Genomic DNA, 13,112 nt, shown 5'->3' with positions numbered 1-13,112 from the left:
GAAGAAATGGAAGGAGGTCATTCTGTCGAAGAACATATTAACGATGAACCACCGATGAAAATGGAAGAAGCGCTCATACAAATTAATTGTTTAAAAATGTTTTTCGCGGATGAAGAAGATACTGAAGGACTTTCGATGGTTTCTTCACTCCAAACAAATGTTGAAAACAAAATTATCAGCCAGAAGAAGGTGCAGAAGAAAATAAGCGATTACTGTATGTATTTTTCTTAAGATAAAGTCATAATATGCATAGCACAATTGTATGTATATTATTTACAAAAATATTGTGCAAAATCTGTATATAATTTAATTTTACATGTTTGACGATTTTTCTTTCTTTCTTTTTTTTTTTTTTTTCTCCCTCAGACTTCTTGTTAGTGGACACCTCTGTAACGGACAAAGGACGAATTCTCGTTCCCCATGGCTCTCCGTTAAAGGTAAGTTTCAATGTATACATACATATATTTTTTATATACTTTTTTTTTTTTTTTTTTTTTTGGTATTTCATTATCAGGAAACATATTTCTGAATAATGCTCCTGCATGCTCAGCACAACTCAAAAGCAAATTATGTTCTATAACAAAACACACATGCAAACAAATATTCAACATATATGACATCATAATCACCACTATATAATGATTCCATGGTGCACTGGATCATTGATTTTGTCAACGAGGGTGTGGAATACATGTAATCTATTTGTATAGTTATTCAACAACGGGAGAGTATTAGCACTGAAGTGTTCTACAAGATATCATAGAGGTAATTCTTCCATTTCTAAACTAATTTATTTGTAACATAGAACATATTGAGCCTTTGCTGTTCTATTATCTATTCATTATATACATAATGAAAATCATGTTTTCAATTTAAAGTTTTCTTCCACATATGCTTGGCTGCTCATTTAGATTTAATACAATCATTTACCACAGTCACTAACACAAAGACACTAACTTAGACTACCTATTATCTGATGATGGAATCAAACAGTTCCAAAACATCAAAATTGTGCTTTGATTGACTGATTGATTGTTTAGTAGTTTTATGGCACATAAACATCTGAGGTTCCAAAATTGTGCCTTTGAGTTTTTAATCAAAAAAGGACTCACCTTCTTGATGATGTTATTTGATTACAATCATTATTACTAATATGAATTGGATAAATAAACAGTGGATAAATAAACAGTCATTTCTAAATAGCATGAGCCTGAGCTCTGTCGTTGTCATAGTAAGGACAATACAATCCCAAGAAAGTAAGTAATGACAGAAAAACAGAATGCAGCATAGTGTTATTTTCTCAAAGTATGCCAAATTTTCATAGCAATACAAAAATCAGTTTTCCAAAGCAACTTAAATACAAAACTAAAGATAGTGAATTCGTAATAACTTGTGATTTTTTGTTTTTAAATATAAAAATAATAATAATAATAAAATAGTGAAAATTTGTTCCATTTCAGTGTGAAAAGTCTGCTAAATAAAGTCTAAATTTTATCTCATCACGTCAGAAGTGAGGTGCAATGCTGGCTTCATTTTTGCGAGCACTACAAGAACTTTATGGTTTTTCATTCCCTTTAAATTAAGTTTTATTTGTTCACTTTTATTTTACATTAAATGTTTTTTTGCTGATATTGTTAATCATATTTAAAACTTACATAATTGGATGCCCACCAGGATTTAAGCCACAAGTAACGCTGCAGTTTACGTCCAATTCCATTCTCAAACTCAATAGCATGTCTTTCCATCCTGCTATACTGATCATCATTGTGAAGTGGCCTTACCGATTGGAGATACTGTGGGTTTAAGATAAAACAAGAAAAAGAAAGCACATTACAAGAAACTGCACACGAGTCTGAAATTGTATCCAAAAATCCATAAAAAAGCTCTGTCAAATATTTACTGAATAATGTAAGATAATTTCACTGTTATCAGTTTTTTTTTTTATAATGCATTAAACAATTTGTAGTACAGGTTTTTCAATTTTATATCATAACAACTGCATTACAAAGAAAATGAACTTTTATGAATTATGTTAAAATCAAAATTTGTTACTACCAATAAAATGTTTATAATTTCACATGAAAGGAACAGTTAAATAGGAAAATCTTAAAAAATCACAAGAGATGTGGACAAATTTTACTGAAGGGCAAATTTTATGTAAGTCAAGACAGTGTAGCCAAATTGGGCAGAAAGTCACACACTGGTCTACAAATAATAAGCTACCTATCAGGTTATATGCAACTTTGTGGGCAAATTCAACTCAGCTTTAAGTAAGTTTTTAGAATATTTTTTTAGAAGGCTATGTTCAGTGTCGTTTCTAAATATCAATTATTATTTCTTAAAAGTTTTATTCATACAATATATCCTATCAATATTTAAGCAAATAATAGGGGTAGAACACCTGACAGGAGCCCTTAAAATTATGTTAACCATTAATCAATGATTAAAAATTTAAAATATACCTTCCTAAATATAGACAAACATTTACTGCAATAGTATCTGAAGTGATTTTCTTATAGAAATTGCATGGGAGAACCTATCAGGTGTCCCACCACCATATTTGGGACTTGGATTTTGCATGAAGGGTGCCATGGTATCAGACAAATGCCAAAGATGTGTTTGCCTAAAGTTTCAGGTTACTTGTTTTTCTTCTCCCACTAGTTCAATAAACTTTCTTCTCCTACTAGTTCAATAAACATCTGCCTCTTAATCTAGTTATTTTAAAAGATTTATTACTGTTTTCTCAGAGTAAAGACAATAACAGGAACCAAACATTCTCTCCAAATGGCAGCTACTCTGTGGGAAGCAACATACATTATTTCAAATTTTTTACGCTGTGAAGTGTGATTTGTAGACCAGTAAAGGGTGCTAATTTGAAATAAAACTTTGAAATAAACCTGAAAACAGAAGTAACTAACAGTATCAAATAAATAATAAGCAAAAAAAATATGCACATGTGCATGTTTAAAATTTTGTGCACCAAAATTAAATTGGAAAATAAAATAAACCAAGAAACTGATGCTTCTATTTTATGTTTAAAAACCTTTTTTTTTTCTTCTTTTTTCCCAGCAGAATTAATCTTTATTGGAAATAAAAGGTGTAAGACACAGCATGTTTTAAAAATTTTATTTTTTAAAATATTAAAAAGAAAGTTACATGCAATAAGCAATGTAATACGTTAAGAAAACAGGAGGAACACAGAGTATCCACATGCCAGTTGAAAAATTTTCAACTCCAGGAAACAAATTTTTTATAAATGTTTGCCATTTTATTGATCTAATTGTCATATTAAATCATATTCTATAAGTAGCTTTATAGTCCTAGTCATACTCCTTAGTTTATTTTGAATTTAGTTATAGAGATTTTGTAGGTTACTGCTTAATATATGTAAAACCTTTGTATCATTCAAAACTTGAAACCACTGTTATAGTATTATAGGTGAGTGGAAGGGAAATTCTAATTTTTTAATTGTGGTAAATACTGTACATAGCTCTAAAATTCCAATCGCATAGGGTGGAGTTAATAGAATAATGTTCTTATATATTATAAATAAATCATAACTTTCAAGAATAACAGTACAGCCTAATACATAAACAAAAATACAATATCTTTTTTGTGTTCAGCCAAGGATATACCTAACTTAACATTGTGATTGTTGTGGTATAGTACAATGTATATCTCCAACATTATAGTGTAAGGTATAACGTAAAACTAGATAGTGTGATAAGTATCACAGCATTTAGGAATCTGTTAAGCTTAGTGTAGTATCATCAATTAATCAATTACATTGTATTTTAACAGAAATCATGCCCCATACTAGAGCAGCAAAGCAACGGGCACAAAGTAGCTTAAGTGCTGTGCCTCATGGAAGAACTGAAGGAGGCAATTCACCAATGCATCACAGTCTAAAAAAATGTGCAACTTGTGAAATGTTTGTGGACTTACTGGAACAGGACATGATCTAGTCAAGGAGGATGTCTTTGTGTGTCCTAGGTGCAGAGATTGTGTCAAGAAATTAGGCACCAACTCAGTGTTCTAATGGGAATCTATGAGAGTTTGAAGAGTAGAGTTATGCACTTGGAGGAATTAAAACGGGCACCCATCAAGATCTCAACTGCCCAACTCAACACCAGAGCTCACTCTTGTGCATCAAGCAACACAGCGGCAACCTTCAGGGCAGAATGCACTGGTCCCGCAGGAGCCAGTTATTGTGGATGACTATTGTCAGGAAAACGGTAAATATATTTTGCAAAAAAGATAGTAGTAGTAGTAGTGGCATGTGATGCAAGAAAGCAAGTGTATGAGCTTATGCAGCATCAGCCAGAAAAAAAAAAAAAAAAAAAATCACACCATTCCCTCCAAATGCCTGTACAGTTCCTCCTTAAATTTATTTAACCTATCAATTTCCACAACGACAGATACAAGTTTGTTCCAGCAATTAACCACCCGCTGGCTAAAGGCACATTTCTGCACATCTATTCTACATCTGACTTTTCTTAATTTGAGTTTATGCCCCCTTAGATTCATAATCTGAACAAGTGGAAGGATCCCATCAGAATTCAGCGTACTCAATCCATTCAAGGCCTTATACACTTCATTCAGATCACCGTGCAGGTGCCTAGTCTCCAGCCACTGCAATTTGCAGAATTTAAGCCTCTCTTGGTAAGAGTATCCCTTCATTCCCCTCACCAATCTTGTTGCCCTTCTCTGTACAAGCTCAAGCAAATCTACATCCTTCCTCCAGACCTGTACGCAGTACTCAAGGCTTGGCCTGACCATTGCCTTATACAGAGGGACAATCACCTCCTTTTCCCTGCTAGCAAAATTCCTATATATCATTGACAAAACCCGCCATGGCAGCCTGTCTGCATTGCTCAGAAAACTTCATATCTGACTGCACAATTACTCCCAGGTCTTTTTCATTTTCTACCACCTTAAGTGTAGTACCACACAGTTGGTACTTTTCTCTCGGGTTACTTCTACCCATATGCAGTACTTTGCATTTGTCAAGGTTAAACTTCAGTTGCCACTTCTTAGCCCATCTGCCCAAATTATCTAGATCCTGTTGCAGTAGCACACTGCCATTACTGTCATTAACAACCCTGCCAACCTTTGTATCATCTGCAAACTTCGACACTAAGCCTGATATACCTTCATCAATATCATTGATAAATATACAAAACAGCAATGGACCCAACACTGAACCCTGTGGGACTCCACTAATAACATTAGTCCACGAAGAGCAGCACCCATTGATTACCACCCTCTGTCTTCTCCCACTTAACCATCCTTTTATACATTGTAGCAACTTACCCTTAATACCATTCTGCTCCAATTTGTACAATTGTCTTCCATGCGCAACAGTGTCAAAAGCTTTCCTGAAATCCAAATATATGATATCAAAATTAATTTTTGCATCTAGTTCCTTTGTAACCACATCATAATAACCAATCAAATTTGTCAGACAAGACTTTCCCTTAACAAACCCATGCTGTGTTTGAATTATTGCTGCAGTTGTGTCCAGATGATCCTGCAATGCATCTTTAACCAGTGACTCCATTACTTTACCCAGAAGAGAAGTTAAACTAACTGATCTGTAATTACTCGTGTGACCCTTCGATCCCTCTGTGTGAATTGGGGATACATTTGCATATCTCCAGTCCATGGGGACCTCCCCCGAGTCCAAGGATGCTCTCATAATTATGGCTAAGGGTTTGCTTAGTTGCTTTCCCACCTCCTTTAATATAACTGGATAGATCCATCCACCCCAGGTGCTTTCTTATGTTTAACTTCAACAATTTCTCCTCCACTTTGCTCTCAGTTATTACAAAATCATTAAGTACCCTGCTACAATTTGATAACCTTCTGCCATTTTCAAACCTTAATAATTCCTCATGAGTGAATGTAGATGCAAAATACTCATTCAGTTTGTTTGCTATCTGAGCAGGATCATCAACAGTCGAACCATCAATGTCAAGTGGACCAATCATATTCCTCCCCTTCCTTTTAGAGTTTATATAAGTAAAGAAATCCTTGCTGTTTTTCTTAGCATCTTTTGCCAAGGATTTCTCGTAATCTGTCTTCGCCTGCCTAACCTCCTTTGTGACCTGATTACAGACAAGTTTATATCTGCCATAGGCTTCTGAGTCACTTTATATATATCCCTTGCATTTTTCTTCTCTGTTACGAGTCTCATTAGTTCATTTGATAACCATTTAGGCCTAAACATTGAACAATATTTCTTAATAGGTATGAAACTTTTAGTAGCTTCCCTATTAATTCCTTGAATGCTTACTAATTAGAATTTGCTGTTGGTAACATCATCAGTTGGTCCCACTGTACAGAATTTAAAAACTGTCTGAGACCACTGTAGTCACCTTTACAGAAGCAAAAATCCCTTCCTTTACCTCTGATGGTAATTATATCTTTAAGTAAATACCACATCAGTACACTGTGATCACTGCCACCTAATAATGGTTTCTTTATCTGCAAATTCTTAATACATGAATGATCACTGCTGATAACCAGATCAAGAGTATTACTCTCTCTCTCTCTCTCTGGTTGCCTCTTGAACATGCTGCTGCAGAAAACAATTATCCAATAAATCCACAAAAGTCTTACTAGTGTGTGAGTGACCAACCCACAAGTTCCAATCAATATCTGGGAAGTTAAAATCCTCCATTATAAGACATTCTGATTTACTAGCCCACTATTTCTCTGTACAATTGTTCGTTGTACTCATTCGAGTCATTAGGCCTATAACACACTACTACTCTTATTTTTGCTTTCGCAGTGCTTATGTCACACCAAACTGACTCAACAGTGCACTGTTCATCTATATCAACTGGGTTCACTTCTTTTGATTTTATGTTTTTCTTAATTAACAGCACAACACTTCCTCCCTTCCTATGCTATCTATTCTTTCTGTACACACTGTACTCCCCAAATTCCAGTTCTGCATAAGTAGAATATGACCAGGGTATGTCTGCCAGGGGCAAAAGTTCATGGCGTTGTAGAGCAGATATCTTTTAAGGTCACAAAAGGTGATATTGGTGCTACTGACATTAAGATTAGGAGACATGCAGACTTACTTAACAAGTACAGGTCAATGTGGAAAAAAAATCACAAGTTAGGGGGGTTATAAAGGTTTGAAAGAGACTACAGTTCTGCCCAGACACGACAGAAGGCAGTATATGATGAGCGCCTTGTCAATCAACTTTGCCCTGGAGAGATTGTGCAAGGTTCAGGGGGTAGAATTTTTATCAGTGTGGTCTATGCTGGTTAACATGAGCGACTGCTTCTACAGGGATGGTATACACTTAAATATATAGAGAAAGAATATTTACTGATCCTATCGAGGCAGTGTTGGTGGGTCAGAAAACTGCTAGCTTGGGGGGATTCACTGACTAATAGATTAACAGTAGCCACAAGCAGAGGTGAAAGTGATTCTTGCACTGCTTCTACTGATATGAGCAGCAGCCTGAAGAGCAAGGTGCTGGTGATTTCAAGAACTGCTGAGAGTTATCATGAAACAAGTAAATACATAGGATGTGTAAGAGTAACTATGAGTAAAATGGGGATAAAATTCTTGACCACTAAGAACAGGTTAATTTATACTTGAATGCACATCTATGCTATTAGTATAGTAAATCAATTTGGTGAATTTGAAGTGTTATTGTTGGAATATAACAGACATGGTGTCCCATAGATATAAGGAACGCAGATTTGGATTTGGGGAGTACAATGTATACAGAAAAGATAGACAGGATAGGAAGGGAGGAGGGGTTATGCTGTCAGTTAAAAAAACAAAATCTAAGGTGTTGCATCCAGTTGACAAGAGTAGACAGTGCAATGTTGACTCAATTTGGTGTGATTTCAGCACTGGGAAAGCAAACATGAGAGTAGAAGTGAATTATAGGCCTAATGACTCTGATGAACACAACAAACAACTGTACAGAGATCAAATCTTATTGCAAATCCTTAGCCATAATTATGAGAGCATTTTCAGATTCAGGGGAAGTTCCCACAGCTTGGAGAAGTGCAAATGTATCCCCAATTCAGAAAGGGGATCAAAGGATGACGAGTAATTACAGACCTGTTAGATTAACTTCTGTTTAAAGGAAAATAATGGAATCACTGGTTAAAGAAGTAATGCAAGACTATCTAGAGAGGACTACAGTTATACGTTAGGCACAGCATGGGTTTGTCAAGTAGAAATCTTGCCTGACCCATCTGATTGGATACTATAATGAAGTAATAAAGGAAATGAATGGAAAAAATAATTTTAATATAATATATTTGGATTTCAGGAAAGCTTTTGATAGTGTTACGCATAATAGACTGCTGTACAAATTGGAGCAGTGTGGCATTAAGGGCAAGTTATTGCTATGGATAAAGGAACAGTTGAGTGGGATAAGACAAAGCTGATATCAGGACAATGCTCTTCATGGAATAATGTTTTCAGTGGAGTCCACACAGTTCGGTGCTGGGCCCATTGTTGTTTTCTATATTTATCAATGATGTTGATGAAGGTATATCAGGCTTAATGTCTAAGTTTGCAAAGGATACGAAAGTCAGCTGGGTGGCTAATGACAGTAATAACGATATGTTACTGCAACAAGATGTTTAAAAAAATTAAGCAGTTGGGCTGAGAAATAGCAATTGAGGTTTATCATTGACAAATGAAAAGTATTGCACATGGGTAGCAGTAATCCAACTGTGTGGCACTACACTCAGGCCAGTGGAAAATGAAAAAAGTCCTGTGCAGTCAGATATGAAATTCTCTGGGCAGTAGAGACAGGCTGCCAGGACAGCAGATGGGGTTTTGTCAATGATATACAGGAATTTTTCTAGCAGAGATAAGGAGGTGATTATTCCATTGTACAAGGGAATGGTCAGGCCACATCTTTAATACTGTATAAAGGTATGGCAGCCTCATTTAAGGAAAGATGTAGAGCTGCTGGAGCAGGTACAGAGAGGGGCAATGAGATAGGTGAAGGGAAAAAATGGGTGCTCTTACAAAGAAAGGCTTAGTTTTGCAGATTGCAGCTTCTGGAGATTAGGCACCTGTGATGTGAATAGATTGAGATGTTTAAGGCTTTGAATGGATTGAGCATGCCCAATGCTGATGGGATTTTCCCTCTTGCTCAGACTACACACATGAGGGGGCATAAATTGAAATTGAGACAGGATGGTTGCAGAACAGATGTTTGCCTTTAGACAGCAGGTGAATAATTGCTGGAACAAACTTCTATCTGATGTTGTTCAAGTGGACAGCTTTAATAAATTCAAGAAAGAACTAGACAAACCATTGGAGGGGATAGATTGGTGAAATGGGAAGTTGTGTTTTTTTTTTTTTTTTTTTTTGACTGATATGCTTTCTTGCTTTCTGACTTGCTTTCTTGTATCATTTACCACTACTAACACTAATACCTGTGCTTTAGTTCTTCCACAACCGTGTTTTTTTTTTCTATTTTGCTAACGGGAAAAATTCTAAATAACACACCTGTATAACACAACTCAGAAAAAGACTGTTCTATAAAAAACAATGAAAATAAACATTTGGCACCATAAAATGTAACATTTATTTTGGTTTTTCTTTGTATGTATATTGCATACTATGCAGTGCACAGAAAGTACTGCAAACAAGTAAGCACTGTTGTTATTACTTGTTTCAAATGTTTGAATACACCACATTTCCCACCACTGCATCAAATTGAAAAATCACTTCTACATACAGTACACAAGGCAAACTGCTACCTTTTTCAGATTTTACATTACAGGGAAAATCTTGCACATCTGTCAAAAGATTTTTTCAGAAGTTTATTTTGTCACAACCGTTTTCAGATTTTACATCACATTTCTTTGGTAGTTTACTGAGAGGCATTGTTAATAAACTTCACACTACACAAATCGTATAAAATTGGTGCACAAAACAATGCAATTATCATGCATTTCTATTCTGCAATGTAGAAATTACATTGCAAAATAGAAATTTTGCAATGTAATACAAAACCACAGCAAGCCTGATGGCCCATTCATTAACAAAAATAAGCAGAAATTTGCAAAATTGAAAAAAAAAATCCAATTTTAGAGTAGTTTTATTTTTGAGAAATATTGAGAAAAGGGTGAGAAATACTGAGTTTTTGCAAAAAGATGGAAAATCTCTTTGTCACCAACTATATTATGACAGTGAATTAGCGATGGGTCAAACTAAATAAAAAAGATAGCTTGTCATAAATCCAAAGGGTTGGCAGCTATGCAAATGAAAGTAATACAACTACCAATCAGCATTTTCAGCAGACAAATGGAGCAGTACTGAAATGGACACAAACATGTGTAAGACATATTTTTTTGTGATAGAAATATTCAGATATTATTATTTTCTAATGAAGAATACCCAATACAGTAAACTGTACTATCACTGAAACAAATAAATATGCAAAGAAATGTCCTTACAATGCTGTATCTCCACTAATTAAAATGTAAAAATAAGATTGTGAAAGAATTGAACTGAGTAGTGAGATCAGTGTTTAAGACTTTATTACTCTCATTTTGTTAATACATATAATCCACAAGCCTGAGTTGAAGGAAGCTATAGTGGATAAGGGACTATATACTTCATACCCTAAATATTCCATGAAACCATATTTCTGCAAAGGTCACTGCTTCAATAACTACATTTTGACAATAACAATGTCAAAAGCAATCAGTGTCTGAGAAGAATCGGCCACTCATGGAATTGTTATACACTTCATTCAGGAAAAACTTTAATGCCAGAGGCAGAAAATTTCTGTTGATGAAAGCCTTATAATCTTCAAAATAAAACTTATAATGAAGCAATATATTCCACAGAAGTGGGCCAAGTTTGGCCTGAAAGTATATTTTACTTGTGAAGCTAACATAAATTAAGCATGAGGGTTTTTTTTTTTTTTTTTTGTATATACTGGACTAAAGAAGGTGGGAGTTGTTCTACTAAAGTTGAGCCATGCACTAGCTACAAAATACATTTTTTGTCCAGACTAATAGATAAGTACTACATTTTTTTCAGGGAAAAGTGCTTCATTAGTCCTACATTATTTCAGGAGTTGCAACAACAATATGGATAAGTAGCTTGTAGTACTGTGAATTTGCAAGAAAAAAGGAAATGCCAAAAGAACTGGTGTCTATTAAATGAAAAAAATTGATCTTTGCTACACATCACATGACTCATGAACAAAATTGGCATGATAATAGGATGTCTCTGTTACCTGTCTACAATCCACAGAGGAACAATGAGTAAATTGGAAAAATTAACAAAAAGACAAAAGAAGTAATATGAAGCCAGATGTTATAACTGAATACAATGCCAACATGGTGGGGAAGACGTGGTGGACCAAAAATTCAAATCATACAAGTACCTCAGAAAAAGTGTTAGATGGTACAGGAAACTTTTCTATCATGTGATGAAATCTTAATAGCAAATGCAAACATTGTGTATGAAAAAGGCTGTGGACAAGAGGAATCCTTCCTAGAATTTTGGTACAAGGTAGTCCATAGATTGTCAGATATGCACACAGTGGAATAAAGACCTTTTTTGGGGGGAAGAAAATCAAAGGAGGACTGCCTTATCTCACAGAAAGGCACTTTCCTTCACATATTACAGCAACTGCAAGGAATTTCTAAACAGTGTGCCTGCATCCAAGAAGGAGAGAAATACAATCTGGTAATGTAAGAAGTGTGAGGCATTCCTCTGCATCTAAAAGATTGTTCCAAGTTTTACCATGCTAAAAGAAAGTATTAAACCTTCATTTTGATATCTGATCAGAACATTATTCTAGAACTAGAATACCCATGGCAAATATTTCACCAAAATGTTTCAGAGAAGTAAAGATTAATATCAAAGTAATTACACAACCTTTCCCTTGGCTGCCTTCGCTTCTAGCTAAGATTTTAGTGAGACAAACTCAGGTAAAAACGGAATTCACTGGGAGTGAAATTAATTCTTGGGATTTGAAAATTAGTCAGAAAATATTTGGATATATATATATATATATATAATTTGTTTTTTTTTTTTTTATGTGTAAACATCTTCGGCTGCACCTAAATTTCGGATGGTAGCAAACTCATTTTGTCACAATTTTGCAATGCAGAAATGAGGTCAAATGACATCATTTCCATTTCATAACAAAGAAAAACGGAGTCGGGAGAGGAGATAACGCAAAAGATCATGGGAGATGATCTTGCAGCTCACCTACTAAATTTCAGACGGTAGTAAAATCAATTTGTCATGATTTTGCGACGCAAAAATGACGTCATTTCCGTTTCATAACAAAGAAAAATGGAGTCAGATGAGGAGATCAGGCAAAGGATCATAGGAGGTGATGTTATATGTGCTCAGATCTGGCATAAACCAGCTGGTGGCGGAAAAACATTTACGATCATTTAAAAAACTTTTAACGGGCATACCACTTAGGTAGCTTTGGGCTAACCATTGCCACCTGTGGCAGAAACCTTTTGGTTACCGGAGAAATGGATATCTTGCAAAATTACAGTAAAGTAAAATCCAAGATCACCTCCCAAAGGATCATGGAAGGTGATCTTGGATGTGCTCAGGGCTGGCATGAACTAGCTGGCTGTGGAAAATATGTGGGAAAGGCAAAAAGAATGGAGTCAGGAGAGGAGATTGTGCAAAGGATCATGGGAAGTGATCTTGGATGTGCTCAGAGCAGGCATAAACCAGCTGGCTGCGGAAAAACATTTATGATTCGGGGCATACCACTTAGGTGGCTTTGGGCTAACCATGGCAGAAACCTTTTGGTAACCAGAGAAACAGATATCTTGAAGGCAGTGATCTTGGATGTGCTCAGAGCTGGTTTATGCCAGCTCTGAGCACATCCAAGATCATTACATTACATGCACTTCAGCATTACCAGTTGATGCACATGTAATGTAGGTGTTACAGTACCCATCTGTATTATTGAAGTGGTTGTATATATCCATCAAGAGGCAAATAATAAATGTTTTTCTGCAATCAGCTGGGCTGGTCAAGAATATTTGAATCGGTTCGCAATTGGGAGATAACAGACTCCAAATTACATGTACGAGTAAAATCTTTTGCTTGTTATTGGCCA

The 13,112-nt window shown here is 35.3% G+C and overlaps 1 protein-coding gene across 3 annotated transcripts in view; it reads right to left on the bottom strand.

The window, feature by feature from the left end:
• whd (carnitine O-palmitoyltransferase whd) overlaps positions 1 to 13,112 on the bottom strand; it is a 333,289-nt gene that overhangs the window by 259,442 nt on the left and 60,735 nt on the right. For all 3 annotated transcript variants that reach the window (XM_090381653.1, XM_090381652.1, XM_090381654.1), the window contains one exon: positions 1,656 to 1,793. In XM_090381653.1, coding sequence (XP_090237779.1) covers positions 1,656 to 1,793 — 138 coding nt within the window. The remainder of the gene's footprint in view (positions 1 to 1,655; positions 1,794 to 13,112) is intronic.

Source organism: Mastigoproctus giganteus, chromosome 9, assembly GCF_048544385.1.
Source record: "Mastigoproctus giganteus isolate SK-2022 chromosome 9, ASM4854438v1, whole genome shotgun sequence".
Taxonomy (NCBI): Eukaryota; Metazoa; Arthropoda; class Arachnida; order Uropygi; family Thelyphonidae; genus Mastigoproctus; species Mastigoproctus giganteus.
This window is presented reverse-complemented; position numbering and strand designations above follow the sequence as displayed.